The sequence below is a fragment of the Eptatretus burgeri genome, chromosome 2 (assembly GCF_056783735.1).
Source record: "Eptatretus burgeri isolate ZD-2024b chromosome 2, Ebu_testis_v1, whole genome shotgun sequence".
In the NCBI taxonomy this organism is placed as follows: Eukaryota; Metazoa; Chordata; class Myxini; order Myxiniformes; family Myxinidae; genus Eptatretus; species Eptatretus burgeri.
Window position 1 is genome coordinate 120,592,530 of NC_140962.1, and position 26,565 is coordinate 120,619,094.

Sequence of the window (26,565 nt, forward strand, 5' to 3'; positions counted from 1 at the left end):
ATGGATATCACTGCCTGGGTAAGTGAATCTCCCTGTGATCTCAACATCCTCATCACAAACAGGTACAGACAAGATAGCATTCAAGATGCCATTGAAAGCCTGGATCTTATTTTTCACACAGGAAACCCGTAATCGCGGCTGCTCCGACTACTCATTCAGCAACTCGAGTGCCCCCAAAAGTATATCTGGAGTCTCCGCAATGATGACTGCATCATCTGCAAAATCAAGGTTAGAGTTCTTGACATTTCCAAACGATGCACAGCAGAATAATCTCTCCTACATCCTCACCAGAATCCATTCCATACAAACGCTGAAAAGTATGGGGGCCAGTACACACCCCTGATGAACTCAAGTAACACATGGAAAAAAACATCTGAGATGGTATCACCACATCTCACAGCACTCTCAGTTCCAGGGTCCAGTTCAGACATCACATTGATCTGTTTTGGTGGCACCCCCAAAAAAATCAAGAATCCTCCAGAGGGCATCCTGGTTCATTGAATTGAAGGTTTTGCAGAGAGAAAACATAGGTTGCAAACAGCCCCTGCCGGAACTCTTGTCTGCATTCGGTGAGGACCCGAAGAGCCAGGGATACGGTCAATTGCTGACCTCTTTGGTGTAAAGCCTGACTACTCTGGGTGCCACTGCTCAAGGAGATGGTGGCGAAACCCATCAATAATTATCCGCGCAAAGACCTTGCCCGGCACTGAGAGCAGCGTCACCCCTCGGTAGTTGTTGCAGTCCTGGCAATCACGCTTCACTTTCCAGAGAGGGAAAACAAGGCCCCTCTTCCAGTCAGTTTGGATGATGCCTGTGTTTCAGGCAGAGCACAGAACCACATGCAATGACATGAGTACAGCATTTGCTCCAGCCTTGAGAAGTTCATTATGGATGGCACAGATCCCAGCAGCTTTACCCCATTTCAATCGGTTCACCACAGCCTGTGTTTCCACAAAGGAAGGTGGATCACAGTTGATTGGAGGGTCAGCAATAGGGATAGTAATGCCCCTGACTTCCAACTCAACAGTCTGTGGATCAGCCTGGTATAGCCGCTCAAATTAACCGGCCCAGCGGGCCTTCACTTCAGACCCCTCTGTCAAGAGCCCACCACCCTCCGCTCTCACTGCAGTGCATCAAGGGACGACATGGAGGAACGCAATGCACGAGTTCGCCTGTTAACAGGATGATAATTACTTGACCACAGGTGATGCTCTATAGTCTATCCCCTCACAGATTCCTCACACATTGGCCTCCTCATCCACTCTCAGCGCACATACAGTTTTTATGCCTCAACTCCCCAAACAGCTCATCTCTCCCATTAAGCCTGGCCCTGTGACTCTGGTCAATGGTATCCAGTGTCCCTTGAGAGACAAAATTCTTCTTCGCCCTACGGTGAGTTCCAAGACATCCACCGGCAACATCAAGAATGGGCATCGTGAAGGCACTCCATAACTCTTCAGGATTCCCCAAAGCACCCAGAACCCCTAAATCCCAACTCGGCCTGTCCGGAATCTCCTCAGCTACCCTGTCTTCCTTGAGCTTGCCAACATCCATTCTCAGCTGGGATGGTACCATTCTTCCACATTTAAGCTGAAACTTCAGAGTTCCTACAACAAGCCTGTGGTCGGTATTGAGGAACTGAGCACTCTCAAAAACTCTGCAGTTCTGGATCATCCTCCAGCGACTATCAACAAGCACATGGTCTATCTCCTTTTCCACACCAGCAGGGTTTGAATACTAAGTCCAGCGATGAGCCTGTGGGTGCTGAAACCATGAACCAGCCCCCCTAAGTCCATGTCTTCATGCAAAGTCAAGGAACTTGGTGCTATTTTGGTTCACAGTTCCAGACCCATGGACACCAACACATGTCTCATAACCATCCCTATAATTTCCAGTCGATGCATTGAAATCCCCCAAGATGAGAAGAATATTTCGCCTGGGGCACTGATCAACCACAGACTCGAGCGTGGCATAGAATTCCATTCCTTCATGGTGAGATCACTTGTCTCAGTCGGAGTATTCAGTCGTGGCCAAAATTATTGCTACCCTTGCACTTTTTTCAAATAACTCACAATTTTCTTGAAAAATAAGTTGAAATTGATGAAAGTACTTGGTCTGCACAATTCTTTATTTCACTGTTAATATTACAGATCCTTTGTTTTTGGTTCAGAACTTAATATAACCTTTTAAATCAAAAAATAAATATAAATGGCATTGACAAAATTATTGACACCTGAGACTTGATATGTGGTGGCACAGCCTTTGGATAAAATTACTCCAGTCAAGCACTTCCGATTGCCCTGAATGAGCCTCCTACATCTCTCTTTTGGCAGTTTGACCCATTCTTCTTGTGCAAACCACTCCAGTTCTCCCAGATTGAAGGGTGCCTTCTCCCAACTGCTGTTTTCAGATATCCTCACAGGTGTTCAATGGGATTTAGATCTGGACTCATTTCTGGCCACTTCAGAACAGTCCAGCATTTTGTCTTGAACCATTCCTGGGTGGTTTCTGATGTGTTTGGGGTCGTTGTTCTGCAGCAAGACCCATGACCTTCTACGGAGACGCAGCTTTCTGACACTGTATTGAACATTGTGCTCCAAAATGCCTGGGTAATCTCCTAATTTCATGATGTCATGCACCCAGTTCCAGAAGTTGCACAGCAACCCCAAAACATCACTGAACCTCCTGCATGTTTGACTGTAGGGAAGGTGTTCTTTTCTATGAAGGCTTAATTTTGTTTTCTGTAAACAGAGAAGATAGGCTTCACCAAAAAGCTCTAATTTGGTCTCATCTGTCCACAGGAAATCCTCCCAGAAGGATTTTGGCTTGTTCAGGTGTTTTGGCAAACTACAATTGGGCTTTCTTATGTCTCGCTCTCAGCAGTGGGGTCCTCCTGGGCTCCTACCATCGACCCCCCCCCCCCGTTTCATTGAGTTGGCGACGGATTGTGCTGCCATAGTGTCGTACCTTGTGTCTGAAGGTCAGCTTGAATCTGTTTGGCAGTTGATCGAGGTTCTTTCTCCACTATTCGAACAATCCTTCGCTGCAATCTTCGATCAGATTCTCTCTTGTGGCCTCATCTAGGTAGGTTTGCTACAGTGCCATGGGCCTTAAACTTCCTGATAACATTTCGTACGGTGGACACAGGAACATCAAGGTCTCTAGAGATGGATGTGTAGTCTTGAGATTGTCCATGCTTGGCTACAATCTTGTGTCTGACCTCCTCAGACAATTCTCTGGTTTTCTTTCTTTTCTCCATGCTCATTGCGGTATACACAGTGACACAAAACAGTAGAATGACTCCTTTTCTCTTTTCAAACTGGTTGAATGAGTGATTTTTATATTGCAGGCACCTGCAATTCACCACAGGTGAGTTTATTTCCAAAATATAGGACAATCACCTGCTTGAAATTAAATTATTTCTAACAACTTCTAAAAGGTGCCAATAATATTGTCTGGGCCATCTTAGGATTTCTGTGTGTAATAAGCTAAGATTTAGTATTTTTTCAGCTTTTTTGTTTTGTTTTGTTTCACTGCAAACCAAAGAAATACCTTTGTGGACACCAAAAGATTTTTTATTATCAACAATTTTCTGGAGGAAATGGTGCATTATTTGAAAAAAATGGTGCCAAGGGTGCCAATATTTTTGTCCACGACTGTATACAGAGACCAGTGAAATGGCACCCAAGGAGTGACGAATCCTTTGTCTCATACGCTCGTTGACCGGTGTTTCCTCAATTATCATTGGAGTCAGCCTATTGGACACAGCTACAGCAACTCCTTCAGCATGGTAACCATCAGAGCGATCAGACCAATAGTAGTTGTAACCACCTGCCATGATCTCGCCACTATCCTATCTCCGAACCACAGAGAGTGCTGCAATACCGATGTCCAAACGCTTGAGCTCAGATGATAACAGAGACAGGTGATCATCCTCTCTTTGGGATAGGACAGACATTCCAGGCACCCACCCGAACAGACCGCTTCAGGTTAACCCAAGGAGACCGCCGTCTGATGGACGACACCTCAGCACCACTCTGCCACACACCTCCGCAATCTGACCCGGGAATGTTACCCTGTGGTTTCCCTCCTATCATCAAAGATTGGGGGTCATGAAGGCTTTGCCCTAATCCCGTCGTCCGGTGGGCTGCCCTGCGAAGGGCAGCAGTACAGGAGGTGCTTCCACAGAGTGGGTTTTCAGTTTTCTTTGCATTTGTGGGTATTGTGGAATGAAGTGTTTTCTGGTGGCCAGAGGTCATCTGACTTTAAGTCGGTAAAAATTGTGTTTGTGTAAATTCCTTCAAAAATCTTCTTCTCCAGACCCACCATTCAGAATGCAGCCAAATCTGAGGTACAACATTAGGATCGGGTCCTGCTGATATAAAAATGTGAAGGCCACACTGATCACGTGACCGGAAGTGTGTCAAAATGGTGGGCTTCATACATTTTTTAGAAAATTGCATCAATTCCTTCAAAAATATTCCTCTCCAATCCCACCAGTCAAAATGCTTCCACATTTGGGTTATAACATTAGGCCAGGGCCCAGATAAGCAACAGGACAGTGGTCCTTTTTTGTTTTTTTATAATTCTCTTGTGCCGCCAATGCAGACCGCTAGTATTTTGCTGGAATTAGCAACTACATAGTTTCGATGTGGATACACATCGATGGGTTTGTTTGACGATCCTTTTTGAGTGACTGGGGGAGCCTGTGAGATTTGCAGGATTGAAAGATGTTCCATTTATCACATCAAATCATTTCCAGATCAGCAAAGTGATGCAACTTATTGCTGCCGATCATTTGGATGTAGTACTGTACAATATAATGTGACATCTGAAAAAAGGAAGAGTTCTTTCTTGAATATCTGAGAGTTTGTTTATCTTGGTGAAGAACAAGACTCGACCCAAGAAACTGCTTTTGGGCACTTGACCTTCCACTGTTAGAGGAGAGGAGTGAGTTCCTTTCATAGCAACACATTGACTGGACAAATGGAGGAAGTTGAAAAGCCAGGTATGAAAGCAGGGTTGATGGATAGTGACACTGTCTTGGGACATTTCAGTCACTACTGAGAGAAGAAAGGATAGGGTTCCATTGAGACCAACTCTAACTGCCTTCGTGGAGGAAGTCAGTTATGAAGGCAACCATCTTTACCTCGGGTAGCGAGCTTGGCAAGCAGAGCAGGACATTAGATTGTTGAATGTCCAATATTTATCCAGGGAGACTGTCATGACCTTTTGAAATATTGGGCCTGCAACCTATGCTTGAAAAGTAGTACCATATGATGACTCTTTAATATTATTGCTTTGAAAAGTATTTTTATTCCTTTCTTGCAGTCACAATTGGGTGTTGAGGTGCAACATGAATTGCCAAATAACTCTCTTTTCGATGTGAAAAGCTCCACACCGACAGTCCTTCCTTTCTGTCTCCAGCAGTCATTTGAGGACGCGCTTGTTGATGTGAGGAGTTTACTGTCTTCCTCACCAGTCTTTTTTTCCATTTTTAACTCAGATAAATTGGTTCTTTCTTTTTAATTACTCTGTTTTTAAACTTGTTTATAGAATTGCCTTTTTCAATTTTTTTTTTCACCTTTATGCTATTTATTATTTTGTTGGCTGAAAATGTGTTATCTGTATAAAATATTTCGTTCTTTTTTTCTCCTTTGTGTTTTATTCTTTACTTCTATTCCCTAACTTGCTGAACTTGATCAGGGAGATGTTACAGATGGTGAGGAACTTTCAGATGATGAAAGGGATTTTCCAGCTCAACCTGAATCAGAGCTGCAACCTTTTGTGAGTCTGCAGAGTGGTCGTCTAGAGTTTGCTACGATGCACGACGCTCTGTTTGGACAACATCACACTGGGTTGGGCTACAACACACTGGTTGGACTCTTGGCTCGTGCCGAGACTAACCTGTTGATGGCCTGGAACATGTTGTTGTCCTTGAGGTATAACTCTTGCACTGCAGTATTCTCTATAATTCTTCTGCTTTGCATTACTGCCTTGGTCTTTCTATTGCTTTTCTAAAACTACTTTCCTTCCATTTGTAACATTTGTCAATTCATTTGTTACTGACTTTATCTCAGCTCTGCTCTCATGGTATTTATTTTTTATTTTTTGCAGAAATGTCCCAGACAGGAAATCTTACTTGGATTTCACGGCACGCTGCCTTGCACGGTTGTTCTCTCTTGCACAAAACCCTTTGCTTTCATCTTCTTTTGTGCAGTGGGCTTCTTTTAAAAAACATCACCCCAAGCCCACCAAGAAACATCGAGCCCATCGTTCCCTGTTGCTCTTTCGACGCAGCTTCTTAGCTCTCCGGTGGGCACTCATGTCCATTGAGGCTCTTCCAGCTATCTGCTACCTCACTCTCTCCTGTGTTGTGACCTTGCTATCTAAGCCACAACAAAAAGAAAAGTATGGGTTTGATACCCAATCATTGCTCGCCTCATTTGGCTTGCTTAGTTTTGTGGAACGTGAGATGAATGACTCTTCTTCCCATCGGCTTCTTTGCCAATGGGCATTAGTTCCGCAAACTGAGAGAGATGGCAGAGGATTCTGGATGATGCTTACGTCGGATGGTCTTGACCGCTTCATTGTACCTCTTGTGCACCATGATGTGGATGAGGATTTCAATGTTCAGGAATTTTTTCAAATGCCTCCTGATCCAACGGAAAGCAAGCAAAATGATACTTCATGCAGGTATTCTGCATTTGTGTGCGTGTTGAGAGTTGTTCTTCGAGCAAGAACAAAATGTGACTTGCAGATGCTGTCAGACCTGCCTTTCTGATTTATATCTTCTTTTTTTTTCTTTTCTTTGCATCCATCATTCGCAGTTATATGTATCCTTCACTATTATTTTGGAAATAATTCACCAGCAGGTGATAGCGCAAATGCATGAATATCAGCATTGGTAAAATGAATCGCAAGTTGAAATGTTTCAAAAACTTACATTATCCGTATTTGATGATCTTGCTAGAACACATCACTAGGCCGAACTAATAATTATTAGCAGTTCTTTAAAAAAAATTTTTTAAGTATTTTCTATAAAATGCAAGTTAAAAAAAAAAAATTGGATCCAAAATCGAAATTCATGGAAGATCGAGGTGACAGAGTAAAAAAGCAACGAACCGACAATGGCAGTAGCACAACAGTTTGACACAACACAAACGGAAAGTTGAGAGAGAGAATGAGAGGAATGACAGTCACCAGCAAGTAAGAGGGTCACGTTTGGTATGGTTCTTTAGGTTAGAAAATATATCAAGTAAGGATGTGAAATGACATGAAATGGTGGTACACCGCTTGCACTTTCCTCCAATGCTTCAAGCAGCTGAGGGAGGTAGATCAGAGGAAAGGCGGTTAAAATGAACAGGCCACTGACCTGTCTCAAATTTGAGAGCAACAGGCCTCGTACTTTGGTGTCATTGCAAGATAGGCCAATTTGTATAACTACTACACCCCTTCCCTACAGGAGCAGCAGGAAGGGTCGGTCATGTTATTATCCTCTCTGAGGTGTAATATATTGCAGTAGATCTAGGTTCAATACGCCACGATAAGCTATTTATACACGTTAACATAGCATTTGTCCAAGGAGGAAAAACCCTTTTTGGATGGGGAATATTATTAATATTTTTTTTGGTAATAACATTAGTATCATGCTATTATCATTAGTGTTGCTATTACTTTTATTACGAGAAGTGCCCTTGAAAAAAAAAAAACGCCACGATAAGCTATGTTAACATGGATATACACTTGAACAGGATGCCGGGGGGGTGGGGGTGGGAATGAAGTCGTTACAACCTCCATCGTGTGACCGAGTCCTGTCACGTTTGGTTGAGATAGCATGGATAAATAACAACTGAATCTATTGCAGTCAGACAGACAGACACCAAATTGCGTATTTTAGTATGTGATTGGGTAAATTTTCAGGTACAATTTATTGTTATATGGATATTCCCAAGTACAACCTGTTTTTGTGGATGGGTGATTTATAAATGTTTTATTGACACAGAACATCCAGGACAGATGTGTCGATATAGCGTTGTGCTTTGACACTCTGTTCATTTGAAAGCATGCAGTTGAAGGTCCAATATGACCCCTCCCACTCTCCTCCCGCCTTTTGTCCCACCCCTCTCCCGCACAATCTCGCTTCGATAATAGACCATGGTCTAACTGTGATGAACCATTTATACTTTTGTAATTCTCATTCTCATTGTTTCTGTTATTGTTTTGCTCCAACGAAGGTTGTTGGCTTGCTGGCTCCTGCTTTCCCAAGAGACAGCTTGGTTTATGAGGAGCCCACACTGTAAGGATCGTTGTCGATGGAATGTAGCGCATGCAATTCAAGCTGCTGTGCAAAACAGATTGCAAAATGCAGGCAGGAGAATCGGGCCACCTCGTCCCTTAAAGCGTTATAAAGGTACGCTTTCACATGATGGTTATCACAAGGTGATTCTCTTTGTCGAATGCGCATCCCCAACCCCAATGCCTCCCTTTTTATGCCTCGGCTAACAAAGTCGCCGGTGTCATTGTTTTTGGTTTGTCCGTCCGAACGTACGGACGGATGTCCCTGCTAATTTTCTCTGTTTTCTCTGCAACTGCTTATTCAATTGACACAAAATTTTCACCATGTGTTTGACTACTTATGCAGAAGGTTTTAATGATAATTATGACATCATAGATCACGTAGTGCGGCAGCCATGTTGGAAAGGAGGAAAAAATTTGGACCTGTATCTCCAAAATCACTCCAAGGAAAAAAAAATAAAGCTTGGTGCATGTGAAGTACTCTCCACATGAAACGAGTGTGATTAAAATGTTTTTTTTTTTGGATAACATCATCGGTGGCTTAGTTATGATGTCATATTTACACATGTCGAACACTTGTCAATGCTCTCATCTGAGCTCCAGCGCTTGAACATCGGTATTGCAGCACTGAGGTTCAGAGACCGGATAGTGGTGAGGTCATAGCGGAGGTTACACCGACTGTTGGTCTGATCGCTCTGATGGTTACCATGCCCAAGGAGTTGCTGTAACTATGTCCAATAAGCTGGCTCCCATGATAATTGAGGTAACACCGGTCAATGTGTATTATGAGACTGAGGATTCGTCACTCCTTGGGTGTCATTTCCCTGGTCTCTATATGCTCCGACTGAGGCGAGTGATCTCACTGTGAAGGAGGTATTCTATGCTGTGCTCGAGTCCGTGGTTGATCAGTGCTCCAGAAAAGATACTCTTCAAGTCTTTGAGGGGGGGATTTCAATGCATTGACTGGCACTGATAGGGATGGCTATGAAACATGTGTCGGTCCCCATGGGTCTGGAGCTGTGAACTAGAATAATACTAAGTTCCTTGACTTTGCAAGAAGTCATGGACTTAGGGTGGCTGGTTCATGGTTTCAGCGCCCACAGGCTCATCGCTGGACTTGGTATTCCAACGCTGGTGGTGTAGCAAAGGAGATTGACCATGTGCTCATTGATGGTCGTTAGAGGCTGATCCAGAACTGCAGGGTCTACTGGAGTGTGCAGTTCCTCAACACTGACCACAGGCTTCTTGTAGCATCTCTGAAGTTGCAGCTTATCTCCAGGGGAATGGTACCATCCCAGCTTCGTCGATGTTGATAAGCTTAGGGATAAGAGGGTAGCTGAGGAGTTTATGAACAGGCTGAGTAGGGATTTGGGGAGGTCTCAGTGCTGTGGGGAATCCTGAAGAGTTTTGGAGTGCCTTCAAGACTACTATGCTTAACGTTGCTGGCGGACGTCTTAGAACCCACCATCAGGCGAAGTGGAACTTTGTCTCCCAAAGGACACTGAATACAATTGACCAGTCACAAGGCCAGGTTTCATGGCAGAGCTGAGCTGTTCAGGGAGCTGAGACATAAAACTGTACTTGCGTTGAGGGCGGACAATGCGGCCTATGTGCGAGGAATCTGTGAAGTGGTAGAGCAACACCTGTGGACGAGTGATTCTTGTCCTGCTCACAGAGGAACTCGTGCATTGCGTTCTTCCAAGCCCATCCCTCAGTGTGCTGCATTTAGAGCAGAGGGTGGTGGGCTTTTGACAGAGGAATCCGAAGTGAAGGTCCACTGGGCTGCTTACTTTGGCTGTACCATGCTGATCCACCGCCTGTTGAGTTGGATGTCAGGGATGTAACTATCACCATTGCTAACCCTCCAATCAACTGTGAAGCACCTTCGTTTGTGGAAACGGGCTGCGGTGAAGCAGTTAAAGCCTCTGGGATCTGTGGCATCCAAGCTGAATTTCTCAAGGCTGGTGCAAATGCTGTATGTATATCATTGCATGCAGTTCTGTGCTCCATTTGGAGCACAAGCTTCCTCCTAACTGACTGGAAGAGAACCCTTGTTGTCCCTCTCTGGAAAGGGAAGAGTGATTGCCGGGACTGCAACAACTACCGAGGGTTGACGCTGCTCTCCGTGCAAGCACCTTTTGAAGAATTATCTGAGCAAAGACTTTGCCTGGCACGGAGAGCAGCGTCAACCCCCGGATAATTATTCAAAGGCTTTGCCACCATCTGCTTTAGCACCAGCATCTGGAGCAGTCGAGCTTTACACCAAAGAGGTCAACGATTGACTGTGTCCTTGCTCTCCGGGTCCTCATCGAACGCAGACGAGCGTTTCAGCAGGGGCTCTTTGTAGCATCTGTTGATCTCTGCAAAGCATTTGATTCAGTGAATTGGGATGCTCTTTGGAGGATTCTCGGTCTTCTTGGGATGCCACCAAAGTTGATCATTCTGATATCTGAACATTACTCTGGCACAGAGAGTGTTGTGAGTTGTGGTGGTTCCATCTCCGACTTATTCACTGGATCGTTAGTTGTGGTGCTGTCATTACCTATGCAGGAGGATGATGGTTCGAGTCTTCAAATCCTTGGTGCTTCCAGCCTTGCTCTATGGATGTGAGACTTGGACACTGATCAAGGATCTGAGACGAGGACTTAACTCCTTCGGTACCAGATCTCTTCGGGGAATCCTTGGCCATCGCTGGTCAGAGTTTCTGTCCAACGAGCAGTTGCTGAGGGAAACTCAAATGAGATTTGTTACCTGCATATTCCGTGAGCGTCAGCTGTGCTGTATGGACATGTGGCTCGTTTTCCTGATGCTGATCCTGCTCACTAGATTCTCTCGGCAAGGGAGCCGCGTGAGTGGAGAAGGCCAATGGGACTACCACGTGCCTCGTGGTTGCAGCAGGTTGATCGGCATCTCAAGGAGATGTGGATGGGCCAGGCATCTGCCTGGGGGATTGCCACATGGAGGCCCCTCGAGTACCAGTGGAAACAGTGGCATGCTGCTCTGACGCATGCTCCCTCCAATACCTCCTGAACCTTGATCAACAGTGTTACTATATCTATCAAGTAATAAAAGCATTTTATAAAGTGAAAAATGATACATGGATCTTACTTCAAAAAGTATGTAATCAAGGTATGGATGATCACAAGAAATAATCATGTGAAGCCATTCTTAATCCTTCTTTGAATAATGGTTGTCCCTACACAAGACACCATCCATGTATTTGTGTCTGTTGAAGGTCAAATGAACATCTTAGCCATATCGACCTGGAGATTATTTAGACCATTTGGGTTTAGGGTGGTTTCAAATAATAGGATCAAATTACCTTATTCTGAGTTGCTCCAGGGATATTTTTATTGCGGAAATAGGTATGGCTTATCTTGAGCACTTGTTTTGCATGCCACTTGTTGTGTGTTATATGAATGAGAAGTTGTTTAAATTGGTTTTGTGCATGCATAACTAACAAAACATATTTTCTGGGGAGTGTTTGTGCATTAATATTTTCACGTGTTGCCCTTATTGAGAACCCTTCATTTATTTATCATTTGGGTGATGGGTGGCTTTAACTCTCCCTCTGTAGGGGAGCAGTTCTTCCTGCGAGGTCTGCATACAAAGGCCCTTGAAACCTGGCAAAGGGACCTGGCACATGACCTGGAGAAAGGTGAATATTGCAGATTGAATAAGACATTGTATTTGTTTGTTTGACTTCTGTGCAATCCGAAGGCACTGGACGGAATGAGTTGAAAACTGGTGATTGTACTCGGGGTGTGCCCAGGAGACTATATATGTATGTGTGTATATATATATATATATATATATATATATATATATATATATATATATATATATATATATATATATATATATATATATATATATATATATATATATATATATATATATATATATAATCTCACGGGGTGTGCTTACACATTGTGTGAGCATACGAATCATGTTTCCCATTGCCTCTGTTCACTCACCTGCATTTGATTTTTCATTTATTTATATTTTCATTTACGGATGCTTTCTGACATCTTTACAGTCTGTGATTGTGATTTCTGACATCTTTACTGACTTTACAGTCTGATTTTTTTTTTTTTTTTTTTTTTTTTTTACAGAACCAAAATCCTGTTCATTTTTTTGGTTTTATCCTGTTCATTTCTAATTGTATCACAATGCCCCTTGTGGTGTTAAACACTGCACCTTCGATCTTCCTCTTTTTTTTTTCACATTCCCTGTCCTCCACCCCCTGGGCATGTCCTTCTCGCCTCCAAATCCAGGAAGGTGGGGCTTCTCCTGTGGGCCTGGCTTGGCATATAAAAACATAGGGAAAATCGCAGAGGGTAATCACGTACAGCGGAACTTATTTTTACTCCCTCAGCTAATTAACACCGCACCACCCCTCGTATGGTGACACGTTACACTTAAGCTGACAGATTCTCTGACTTATTTACATCGAGGTGCTTCTACCTGTCCACAGACTATGCTACAATCCTATCTGTATGATTAAATCAGTTCATCTACCCCCATAATCATAACACAGTCCCCTTCCCAGAACTGTAACTCCTGCAAGGTTCAATGCAGGCGTTACCATTCCAGCCTTACCACTTACCGACTCGCATCTAATTAGCTTATGAAATTTATTATAAGGGGTTGTGGGAAGCGAGCCATCATTAACTTACCCATTCCCCATAACGGTTTTACACCCCTTAAACACAACTCGTATATTTGCAAAACTCTTGGTTCCTCGCTCCTAACTTCTGGGATGGGTAGAAAATGTCAGAAAACACACATACAAAAACCTCCTATAATGGACAAAACCTGAACCAAAAAACAATTTACTTTAACGTCTGTGCAACCCCCCTTCGAAAGACTGCATTCATCGGTGGATGCCACGATACCCAATGTGACCTGTGGAGCCATCCCAATTTACCTATCCAAATTTCTGCGAGCCCTGCCTCCTGTACAGGTTATGGACATGGATTTAGTGAACCTTCCTCACCCATTCATACATAAACCCAATATCAATCATTTATTCCAACTCTGCAAGACCATGGCTTAAATGTTGTTTCACACGTGTGAGCCTCAACTAAGCAGAGGGGAGGTACCAAACAACAAAAAATGATGGGGGCTCTTCCAGTTGTGACACCCACAGTCCAAAACCAAGTCGCTCGACTTACGACTTCTTGTCCCCCCCCCCCTCCCAACGATTCGGTCCCTGACAGCCAAACAGCTCCTTTGCTGTACGCCCCACCGGGGATGGTCTCCATACATCCACGCTCTCACGGCCTCATACGGGTCGCCAGGGGTTTCTCTGGGGCGCGGTAATTTGGTCACGGTAAAACGGTCACAAGGTAATTTGGTCACGGTAAAACGGTCACGAGGTAATTCGGTCATGGTAATTCGGTCACAAGGTAATTTTGTCATGGTATTGTGACGTCCACGGGACTTGAACAGTCCCGCCAACGTAGAATGAGCCGAAACGATGGAGGTGGTTTATTTATTTATAACCCAAACATGGCGGTTCTAATTGCTCTACCGCAAACGGGACGAGGAAGGTGGCACGAGTCACTTTTCACTGAGTTGATGTTTATTTGTTTTTATTATTACCAGAAATAACAAGACTCGGCAAGAAGAGGGATCCGGGGCGATTCGACGGGATGGTGTGGGATCGGGCGTGGGGAAAAACACAGACAATTCCAATGAATATAAAGTTCTCAATCCCTCTAAGGCGCCACACACACACACACACACACACACACACACACACACACACACACACACACACACACACACACACACACACACACACACACACACACACACACACACACACACACACACACACACACACACACACACACACACACACACACACACACACACACACACACACACACACACACACACACATACACATACACATACACACACACACACCGTAGCTATTTCTGGTAGTCAGGCTGGACCGTGGTGTGGATGCAACTGTCCCTGGATCGGTGTCGGACGAGCTGGCCTTGCTCTCGTCAGGGGGGCAGGAGAAACCGTGGTGCTGTCGACCTCCTGGTCTTGGCCCAAGTCCGCTCACAGCCGCCAGGGAACCAGTTCTGGCGCCAAGTTGCGAGCAGGAGAGGGAGGCAGGTCCGCCCGCCGTTTGACCCCGTACTCCGAGTCAGCAGAACCCCAGAGCCAACCAAGGTGAGGCACGAGGCTCAGCAAGGCTCCAAGACACGATCAAGAACATGATCGAATCAGCACAACAACAAGGATGCTCCCCGCGCAACAGCCTCCCCACCAAAAAAAACACGATCTTTTGGTTGTAATCTTCTTCCTCTTCCTTTTCGACCCCGAACAGAACCTTTTTATCCTCCCGTCCTCGTCACTTCCAATCGAGCCGTTTATTGGCCCACCGCCGTCGCCTTCTGCCAATCGTGATCACGGGGCGGAGCCATCCGCTGCACTGTCCTGTGACGTCACGGCCAGTCTCCAGAGAATACCAAAAGGGGTTTACGCAGACACACTTACCCTATCCCGTGTCCCTATCTAATTAACTGACAATTATCATTTCCCCCCTTGAAGAAATGAACATTTACTAGACAACTTATCACCACTGAATTGCTACTTATTACATCGAGATCCTGGTAAACTCGAACAGCATGGCATACCTAATTAAACATCCTAATTACCCTTTTAATGCATACCCCCCTCAAACGTAACAGTATTATTATTATTTATTATTCACTGCATTTAAGGCCAGTAAGGCCCAAGAGCAGTCATAAACATTTTCATTTCATGGCCGGCGAATCTTGTTGGCATAATGACGTATTGACCAAGTTTACTGACTACTATAAAGGAATCGATTCTGTCTCTCTCAACTTTTACATTCCGATTCCATTATAGTAGTCAGTAAACTTGGTCAATACGTCAGTATGCCAACAAGATTCGCTGGCCATGAAATGAAAATGTTTATTACTGCTCTTGGGCCTTACTGGCTTTAAATGCAGTGACGAAATTACCTCGTGACCGAATTACTGTGACCAAATTACCTCGTGACCGTTTTACTGTGACCAAATTACCTTGTGACCGTTTTACCGTGACCAAGTTTCCCATGACCAAATTTCCTGTGACCAAATTACCTACATTTGTTTCTCTAACGCTGGTCGCCCAACGGGTCCCCATTTCCAGACACCACCGACTGCCAGGGACAAATTACCTCGGGGGTGGGGGGACCGCAGTCATCACTCCTCCAGAGCTTGATCTATTCCTTCCGTCTCACATATCTTCCCCACCCACACAGTCCAACATCTCATCTCCTCCCCTGTTGTCATTCAATTCTCAACAATGCAATGCAAAAATAGTGATCGCGTTCCTATACTTACATGCTATAACTGGCATTCATTCTTGAAACAATTCAATTCATTACACATGACAGACATCAATTCCACAGACAATTTTGGTTTCCAAACCAATCCCTTTCCCCACAATGGAGTCACTCTTGCTCGCTCTCACCCAATTAAGCATGTCCTAATTTCGAGCAAAGCTGAACCCTTGGGACAGTAAGCATCCTGGCACCTTACCCTAAGTGTAAGTCGTCACAGGTTTGTGGGGTCTAAAAGTGTCACCAACCCCTTCTAACTTTTGTCGCACCCTTCCGATCGACTGAGTAGTCTCCTGACCCTGATAGTGAGTCAATCTATCCCCATGGACTATCTGTGGAAGGGTATGCGGGCCCATCTGAATCTTGAAAACCACATCAGTCACTTGTCGAAGCACCACCCTGGGGCCCTTCAAGGGTGAGGTAAGTTTTGGACACTCCTCCCTTTTCCTCCGGGTGCACTGGCAAGCATGTGGATTCGCCTCCTCTGGTGACCTCTTCTACTCCACTACACTTGGTGATGACAGCTTTGCTCCTTATCCTATGAGGGCTATCGGACACGTTAAGCATGCGGACGGCCAACATAGGCCCACGAGTGTCCACCAGGGTGCGACTCACCATCAATCCTTCGGCCCCCTGTAAGGGCCACGGCTCCACTAGCCCCAGCTGACCAATGTGATGAGCACCTGCTACCAACTCTGCCATTACCAAGACCTCGGACCCTGGATGCATGGTTACAGTGCATGGCACCTGCAGCCACATTCCCTGCACCTCCTCGTCATCTCCCAGTCTGACCATCTGCAGCCTCTCAGTACCCAACTACATATGGCACCGCCCAATGTCTCGTTGGCAGTCGTGTTCCACCAGGAAACTCAGTCCGAGGAGACAATGGTCACACACCTCAGCCACCCATACCACCACATTGACCTCCATACTGCCCAACTCCATCCTCACAACCCTGCGCCCCAATATTGGAGCCGTCGCCCCCATAGCCAGTTGAAGGCTGAAAGCGTGTGAAACAAATTTGCTTGGTTAAGATGGCGTAAAATGGTGTAACATTTTGTCCAACAACTGCTAAATTGGAGGTTTTTGGAAGTGCCAATAAAGTGATTTGTGTTCCAGTGTTCAAGTATTAATTCAATTTAAATAAAATACAGATTTCAAAGGTTGTAGAAAACAAAACATTTGTTTCAGGGAAAACAAACAAACCCCATTTATGTACCAACTTTTACACCACCTAATTTAACACATTCAATTACCGTATTTTTCGGCTTATAAGTCCACTTTTTTTTTCTTCCCAGAACTCCGGAACTTGACGTACTCAGAATCCACTTATTTATCGTTGAAGCCATTGCTGATAATGATTCTGTAGCTTGTTTAAATGCTGTACTTCTATATCCTTGCTATAATTTATGGACCGGTGTTTGTTTGTGTTTGCCGTGCTGCTCCTCCTACAGTTCTGGGCTGATTACATCCACACTTGCTACATAGGATAAGCATGACTGTTCTACAGTTTTCAAAATATAATAGTCAATTGAAATTAAGTTGTTCCTCGATCATAGACTGACATCTGTAGACAGACAAACAGACATAGTTAACTATTTCGCTTCATGCGTGGGGTAATTAACACACCCATAGAACATCAACTTTTCATTTTTATTTTATAACATTCAATGAAGATGGAGATATCTTTGGAACAGTTAATGAATGCAAAATTTCAGCTCTGTAGCTCAGCAGTTTTCCAGGATATGTCATCACCTAGTTTTACCTTATTTGGACCAAGGAAATGCATTCTTACAGAGTGGGGTTTGGGGGTGGTGGAGGGGCAGCAGAGGGGAAATCAGCCATAACTCTGTGAAATTGGCTCTAACATCCTCCTTTTATAATGTAGAGAGCTGATCTATATATCATTCCAAAGCTCTTTTCAAGCTCTGTATACAACCTTGCCATGACTGAGGTGATCGATCGATCAAAAACAGAAAATTGGTTTTCCAAGACTTCATTTGACTATTACCCAAATTTGGGGCCCGTGACAAGCCTCAGACCAAAAAGTCACATGCATTCTGAGTATACCTTCAACATCGTATCCAAAATATCTTGCTGTAACTTGCATCGATTACAGAGATGTACAAGATCTTGGCCCAATGGGTAGATGACTGAAGAGTACTATCAGCATCCAGTGACCTTAAAGTGCTATCGAGGGTGATGGTCAGGACAATTTCTATAATTCAAATGTACTTATGACCTGAAAGGATGGAAAAATCACAAACAGATTAAAAGCCACTTTCTTAAAATACTTTATTTTAACTATACAGGTTTGAGGGCTAGAACCATTGTAATGTGGATTCATCTGAAAGAAACATGATTTATTAAGAAGTTGTTTACGTGCATTGTGATTATTGCTGAAAATTAGTTTCTCACTTATGCTTGCTGTTATGAATGCCATATTCGAGACTCAAATAACTTTTGTAAATCGCTTAACATGCTACCTACCGTAAGGTGTATTTCCTTGGTCTGAATACAGTCATGATGGTGTTTCAAATGCTTTTTTTATTTTTATTTTTATTTTTTTGTGGTTTTCATCAAGTTTAGTTCAAGTACAAACCGGATGTGGATGGGCTTTGCATCTTGAGATACTTTCTTGTTGTTAAATTCAAAACCCACAATTTTTTTTGTTGAAAGACATGACAATCGTGTTAACGTTTGCAGCCAGCCGGGAATCACCGGTGCAACAAACCCGTTCCCTCTTGGCAATGCTCTTTGCACTGCTACATCGACAGCACCTTCTCCCAGCACTGGCGTTGACAACAGGTGTTTCTTCCTCAGCACTTGAGACTTTTTCTGAAGATGGTATGAAAATATTAAAAGAGCGTCTGCCTGCTTATAACTTTTTGCCTTCAATTTTTTTTTCGTCATAAAACTATTTTACACTAAATTCCAACCTTTACAGTACAAATCGTAATATTACCAGTTCTGCAAGTTGATAGTTTTTACATTTAATATTAATGACATGAGTGTACATCGTCCATCTGTTTTCAGGTTTGCTACCAAATGTGAATGTGTGCAAAGATGCAGCTCTTGCTGTTGTATGCTCAATGGGCCGATTCATGGCAGCTTATTTCAGCAACAGGTTGTTGTGTGTACCACCAGCTCATCATGTTGTCATTCTTCCTTCACTTCTTACCAAGCCAGGTGGGCATGACCAACAATGACAGCTCAGTTGATTTCCCTGCTTGCAAGATATTGATTAGTCGACCGATTGAATCTACGAGTATATTTCCTTGTTTTCCTGCAGGACGGTATGGGATTATCCGACTGCAGTATAACTTCTGGAGGTTAATGTGAAGAGATATTTGTCAGGGAGGTTTAGTACATGGAAAAAGAAAATAAAGAATTAGGTACATCCATCATAGTCGTGACCCTTTCTGTTTCCTTCACTTCCATATCATACTCGTGATCTCCACATCGGATTTAATTTGCCATCATATAGGATTACTTTTTTGTAGACTACACCATGGGATTGCTTTAAAATTTACCAAAGCAAGTGGTCATTGCAAAACTTGCATCCTACTATATTAAATAAGGTGTGTGCGTGTGTACATGCGTGCATGCGTGTACATCTGAAAAATCATAGAAAAAGAATCAGGGCTGGGCTGAGCTCCACCAAATTTTGCATACGTGTTGGTAGTCCCCAAACTTGTTGGCTCAGTGTTGCTCCACTGTTTGTGTGTTACCTTTTTCCTCTCTATCACCTTGCTCTTCCATGAGTCTCTATTTCATATAAAAATAATAACACAGGAAACTTTCCAATATCGTGGGTTTCGAGCAATCGTGTTCCGATTCCGTTATCGTAGGATTTCATTTCGACGAATCCTAGTTTTTGAGCTGAGATGAGTCATCGTTTGTGTCCCTTGCGTGAACGATTATCTCCCATTACGAAGTGTGGTGTTTCTCGCGCACTGTTTTTAATGAGCCCAAATGTAAAGCGATCGACAAATTTAGTTGTACCAAAAGGCAGAGAAAGGTTACGATGTTGGGCGAAAATATCGAGGCTTTAGATAGGTTGGTTTGAGGTGAAAATGCAGCATCTGTTATGTGTGCCATTATGGGGTCGATGATTGAAGGTAGACCATCCCCATTGTACTCTTCTTCATTCATAAACCTTCATTATCCTTCAAATCTAATTCCCAAGCATTCATTATCCTACTCTGTATTTGAACCTTATTGCCAAACACTTAATTTCTGACTCCCGGATTCGAACCCCCCGTTCTCAAACACACATTCTCATGCACAGCTCATGAAACAAAATGAGGCAAAGGATTTATAACGGCACAGGTTTTTAACACTTATGAGACGGAAGATGATGTCATCTCATACCTTGGTCCCCAAGTAGGGAATGTCGTCGTTCAAGGTAAGTTGATTTGAAATAGTGTTACCCTTCTCCATTGTTGGTTGTGGAAATGTTGCAGGTGCCTTCGTTGTAAATCTAATGCTACCTTTCCTTTTGCTGAATCCCCTTCCCCGCTCACCCTCCCCCCTCTAACAGCATCATCCCGAGATAAGCCTTGTGGTTTCTATTCACAGCAGAGTACAGTGCGAGTACATAATATGTTTACATCACCTACCACGCTGTGTTGTAATAAATTAAAAAGGTAAAACTTGTGTTTTTGTTTAATTTACACTATTTATTGTATGTACATGTTTGTTTCAATGTTAACATGATATATATATATATATATATATATATATATATATATATATATATATATATATATATATATATATATATATATATATATATGAGCCTGGTGTTGGCTTAGTGGTTAGGGTGGCGGCTTGGGATCCAAGGGTCCTGAGTTCAAGCCCCGTTGGCTGCTGAATTAACACCAGGGGGTTGACTCAGCCTGTCATCCTTCCGAGGTCGGCGAAATGAGTGCCAGTGTACTGGTCCCGGTGTATGCCCCGGTTAGAATAGGTGTACCATATCCCTGTGTGTCGTAAGAGGCGACCAGGGTTGGCGTCAGGAAGGGCATCCAGCCATAAAACATTGCCTCAAGAAAAAGCCAAACCCCTGCACAGCAGGGAAAAATGGCTGTAAAAACGGTCATTTTATTTATATATATATATATATATATATATATATATATATATATATATATATATATATATATATATATATATATATATATATATATATATATATATATATATATATATATATAATCGCCTGGTGTTGGTGTTGTGGTTAGGGTAGCGGCTTGGGATCCAAAAGGTCCTGAGTTCAAGCCCCGTTGGCCGCTTGAATTAATACACACCAGAAGGTTGACTCAGCTTGTCATCCTTCCGAGGTCGGCGAAGTGAGTACCAGTGTACTGGGCCCAGTGTGTGCCCCGGTTGGAATAGGTGTACCATATCCCTGTGTCCTAAGAGGCGACCAGGGTTGCGTCAGGAAGGGCATCCGGCGTAAAACCTGTGCCAAATCATTATGCGGATCATAACGGATGATCCGCTGTGGCGACCCCTAACGGGAGCAGCCGAAAGAAGAAGAAGATATATGTATGTATATATATATATATGTATGTATATATATATATATATATATATATATATATATATATATATATGTGTGTGTGTATGTATATATATATATATATATATATATATATATATATATATATATATATATATATATATATATGTGTTTATTTTAATGGTAATGTGTTTGTTTCTGGTTACGGTCGATCTTCTTCGATATCTTCTCGAAGCCCCAGAACTGAACTCTCACTTTCCCATTGGCGCTTGTTTTCCACGATCGCGGTTTCAACTGGCGCAACATTTTCCACGAACTTAACCCCTGCGATATTGGAGGGTTTCCTGTAATCTAAAGAGATGCTTCGGATATGATCCACATTGGTGCCTTGAAATAAGAAGACCACTCCAATGAACAATAAAATATAATAATCTGTATCAGTTTTTTTTTTATTTGATGTGATGTGAAAATATAATTTGCTTCGTCCAGTACCCGTCTCCTTTATTAACCCCTCATTTGATCACCTTTTCTGTCAAGGAAGCAAATTCATTTCACTTGGAAAAATGAAAAAAGAGCAAATGCTTGCATGGAGTTGCAAAACCAGACTTGTAGCTATGTAAGCAAGTGACTATATAATGTTAGATCAAGCCAAATCAAAGCAAAACTATCTTGCTGCTTTGTTGAAGCAGCAATATCCAAATTATTTGGTCCTGTTCAACTATGTCTAAGTGTGATTGTGTCACATTTCTTTCTGTGCATGCAGAAGAAGACCGTCGTTGGCTGGTCATGAGACGTGATGATGTGCGCAATGCTGTGCGAAATCAAAGACTTTCAAAATTGTGGACTCCGGAGTTATGCCTAGATCTCCTGCTGCTTGCTGGGCGGCCAATAGAAGCATGTTGGCTTGCTCATCAACTTGGTGATTGGCGCACAGGGGTGATTCTGGGTGCAGCATGCCATATCAGAAGTCAAAGTCCCTCATGCTGTATTACAGGGTAAGTAAAGGCCTTTTTGAAGGTTTGCCTTTTACAACATCCTAACGAAGACCAGAAAATGTAAAGTATAAGTTTTAACTTTACCAGATGGTCAGGGAAATGTTTTTATTGGTACCCCGACCTCATTATACTCTACCGTTCTTGCTCGAGTGTTTTATCAAAAGGCCATGTCATGCTACTCTAATTATGTTGTGCTCAAATATAATTGAAATTATTTTTGTGTAAAAACCCTCTTTTGTTACAGATGGTGAAAGAATCATTTATTTGATTTAGTGTACATTGTGCAATGTATCATTTGTAAGGTAATCGTCGTGCATCTCAGAAAAACTAAACAATAACACGAGAATTAAAAACTCTGACCTTTGCAGTGCACAACACATACTCACTTTTTGCCCCGTGTATGATGCACGAAACTGGGTTAAGCAAATGGTGCACTTTGTCTGTCTGTCTGTCTGTCGACAGACGTCATGTCCATGATTGTATTTTGTTTTTTAATATTTCAATTGAATTATATAAAGTACCGGTCAAAAGTTTTAGAATACCCCCATTTTTCCAGTTTTTACTGAAATTTTATGCAGTTCAAGTCCAGTGAATAACCTGAAATCGTACAAAGCTAAGCGGTAAACTGACAGAGGTTTAAAAAAAGTTTAGGTTACCAAAAACTGAAAAATAATGTAAATTTCAGAGTTGTTAAAAAAGGCCCTTTTCAGGGAACAAGTAATGGGTGAGCAACTGCAGCTGTTCTGTAGCAATGGAAGTGAATTAAGCCTTGAAAGTTGATGCAAACAATTCCTACAGTTGTCCCAACTTTTGTTGATTCGTTGCAAACCGTCTGTCTGTATAAAAGCAGTGATGGAACAGACTGTGTTGCAGCAGCATTTGAAGCATTATTTGGACAATATTGCACTGCAGGAAGTAGTGTATTGCTAGCATAATGGGGAGAAAAAGACAAATAACAAAGGAAGACAGACAGACCATTATAACCCTTAAAAGTGTAGGTCTTTCCTTTGGAGAAATTGCAAAGAAGCCAAGGTGTCAGTGAGTGCAGTTTCTTATACTATCAAAATGCACTTGGAAACTGGAGGAAACTCTGACAGGAAGAGGTCTGGCAGACCCAAAGCCACAACACAATCAGAAGACAAATTTCTGAGAGTCAACAGCTTGTGTGTTAGGTGGCTCACAGGACAGCAGCTTCAAGCACAGTTTAACACTGGTCGAAGTAAGGAAGTCTCAGTTTCAACTGTGAAGAGAAGCCTTCGAGCTGCAGGTTCGACAGGTCTTGTGGCAGTAAGAAAGCCATTGTTTAGATGGCAAAATAAGAAAAAAAGGCTTGCCTGGTCGATGAAGCACCGCCAGTAGACTACTGAAAATTGGAAGAAGGTCTTGTGGACCGATGATTCAAAATTTGAGATCTTCAGTTCATCACGCAGGGGTTTTTTTACACCGTCGAGTTGGTGAAAGGATGGTTCCTCAGTTTGTGACACCAACTGTCAAACATGGAGGAGGAAGCGTGATGATCTGGGGCTCTTTTGCTGGATCCAGAGTCGGAGACTTGCACAAAGTGACTGGCACCCTGAACCAAAAGGGCTACCGCAGCATTTTGCCGCATTATGCAATACCCTCTTGTCTACGCCTCATTGGTCAGGGGTTCATCTTGCAGCAAGATAACGACCCAAAACATACCTCCAGGCTGTCAGAACTACCTTAGAAGAAAAGAACAATATGGTAGTCTTCAAATCATGGAATGGCCAGCACAGTCTCCAGACTTAAACCCCATGGAGCTGGTTTGGGATGAACTGGACAAAAGGGTGAAAGCAAAGCAACCTACAAGTGCAACACATTTGTGGGAACTTCTGCAACAGTGTTGAGAAGAACTTTCCGAACAATATTTGATTTCCATTGTTGAAAGAATGCCACGAGTATGATCGGCTGTTATATCTGCAAAAGGTGGCTACTTTGATGAGTCAAAAATTTGGATTAAATTTTGTTCAACAAAATGATTCCATGATTTCTTTTTTTTATCTGCAATTGTTTATTTGTTCTATGCTTTAATTTTAGAGTACATTGAAACATCAAACTGCTTAAATTTCAGTAAAAACTGGAAAAATGGGGGTGTTCTAAAACTTTTGACCGGTCGTGTACTTCAACACTGTAGACCCTGCAGTTTTGTAATGCAGTACTTGAACAAAGTATTATGCCATTTTACGCCATCTTGACCAATCAAATTTGCCACTTTCACTTTCAGCATTGGGGAATATTGAGGTTCAGACAAAATGGCAGGTCTTGGGAAATATAGATGTTGCTCAGAAATGCAAAACAAGAGTTCAAAAAACCCTTCACATGGCCTTTTTCTCAAGAATGTGTGTGGTTAGGTGTTCTATGAACTCTCTAGTTTGTTGTGATGTTTGTTTTTATTTTTATTTTTCACAAGGTCATAATCAAATGCAATGAGGGCATTGGTTGTATAAAATAGTCTTTCCTAATCCCATACTATCTTTGTTCTTTAAGCGCACAAGCCAAAAGCATTGTATAATTGGCTTGATCCCAGTGGAGACACCAAGGAACATAATCTGAAAATATACTATTATATTCCTCAGAAGTAAGCTCAGAGGAAAATGTATTGCTAACTGGAACGACACTCAGTTGAGTGCATTCCTCTGCCAGGCTGGACAGTTCACATTTTCTATCCCACTGATTGGCTGGAACTGGATCAAAGTCTAATCAACCAAAGTCTAATTCAACCAAAGTCTAATCTGCTTGTTCTTGTCACTTACCCAACTCATCCACTAAGTTTTGTCCGAATTCATCCATAACTTTTTGGGATATCGTGCTGTACTTCGTTTTTGGCCCATCTTTCAATGGTGAGGAATGGCTTAAAAAATTTTTTTATTATCTGGATCTTCACCAAAATCTAATCACTTTGTCCTTGTCACACACCAAGCCTGTCTACCAAATTTCGTCAAAATCCATCCATAACTTTTTGAGATATCCTGCCCATCGACAGACAAACATGGGCGAATACGTAACTTCGTCCACCTTCGGTGGTGAAGGTAGAAAGAGGAGTGAGCAGAGTGATCCAAAAGGATCATCAAACTAAACCAACTCTTTATTTCCATGATTAGCCACTGGAAAAGGTTCAGTCTCTTGAGCTTCTTGGTCTTGCCATCAGCCATTATCTCTCCTGACTCAACTACATAGCAAAGCTGTTCTCCAAAGCCAGCTGCAGACTGAATATCTTCAGTTGATCCAAGCCTTTCCTTTGGAAATCAGAGCTATTCAGTCTACAAGGCATGTGCTTAAGATGTGTTCTTTCAGTAATCACCTCGTGGCGAAACTTCCAAAATGCAGGCTGATTGTCGACCTCAACTTCTTTGTTCTTCGCTTCTCTCTGTGGAACCACCTTCCAGAGGCTGTTCTTTCGCACTCTTCCCTCCAGGATTTCAACTAAGCAAAACACCCACCACCTCATGTCATCCCCCATCCTGACTAATATTTATTATCCTCTGTTGACTCTTCACAACCCCATTGTCTTAGTTGCTGGTTTCGGTGTTTCCTCCCCTCCCTCTTATTTTCTTGTTCATTCATTACCCTGTGCACATGAAGCGAAAAGCGGGGTTAAGCAATTGGTTCATGTCTGTCTGTCCATCCGTCTGTGTCTTTTCAGTTAATGATTGAGTAAACAACTTATTTATATTGAATGTTATATTTTGAATTCAAATCGGAGCATGAGTGGAAAGACGTATGCCGTTTTACCATACCCTGGCTTTGAATTCTTTCTGATCGCACCAGTGCAAAGAGAAGTAAGATAATATTTTACAATGTCTGCTTGCCTGGAAGTCAAACAAAGTTGACAATCATTCCAAACAGAAAACTTCCTGTTTTTAAGGACGTCATAATGGACACGTCCAACAGACAAAACTAATTAATGTAATGTGTTAGATAGGGTGGAGTAATAGCTGCTGGAGAAAATGATGGCAAAATCCAGAATTTATTTATGTCTTTAAACCTCCTTGTGTAAATTGAATTATATATTTGAAGACTGCAGAACACAAATCTCCTTCACAATACTTCCAAAACCATTCAATATGTCGATAGAGAGCATGAGGGCAAGCAATGTGGGAGTGTGGATATCGAGTGAAGAAGAGGCCACCAATATGGATTTGTTTGATTCATATTGATGCTGCGTTCTATGGTGATCAATCAAGCCTCCATATCTGAAATTGCGACTCAACGTTATCTTTTTGTGGTTGGTGTATAAGACTGTTTCAATGGTGCTAAACTTGCAGATTTTTAAAAACGATCTTTAAAATCATTATTTTATTAAAATTGAAGTACAGGAGGACATACTGTTCGTGGATTTTTCATTCGTG

At 42.7% G+C, this 26,565-nt stretch overlaps 1 protein-coding gene across 10 annotated transcripts in view; it reads left to right on the forward strand.

Moving 5' to 3' along the window:
- Window positions 1–26,565, forward strand: part of CPLANE1 (ciliogenesis and planar polarity effector complex subunit 1) — a 286,624-nt gene that overhangs the window by 19,906 nt on the left and 240,153 nt on the right. For 9 of the 10 annotated variants that reach the window (XR_015055411.1, XM_085871012.1, XM_085871011.1 and 6 more), the window contains exons 11-18: window positions 5,332–5,454; window positions 5,707–5,942; window positions 6,118–6,696; window positions 8,238–8,413; window positions 11,876–11,956; window positions 18,380–18,520; window positions 18,710–18,862; window positions 21,964–22,195. Coding sequence is in view for 9 of the 10 variants with exons in the window: in XM_085871012.1 (XP_085727138.1) it covers window positions 5,332–5,454; window positions 5,707–5,942; window positions 6,118–6,696; window positions 8,238–8,413; window positions 11,876–11,956; window positions 18,380–18,520; window positions 18,710–18,862; window positions 21,964–22,195 (1,721 nt within the window). In the remaining variant the exon portion in view is untranslated. The remainder of the gene's footprint in view (window positions 1–5,331; window positions 5,455–5,706; window positions 5,943–6,117; window positions 6,697–8,237; window positions 8,414–11,875; window positions 11,957–18,379; window positions 18,521–18,709; window positions 18,863–21,963; window positions 22,196–26,565) is intronic. The other variant, XM_085871009.1, reaches the window with a different exon arrangement.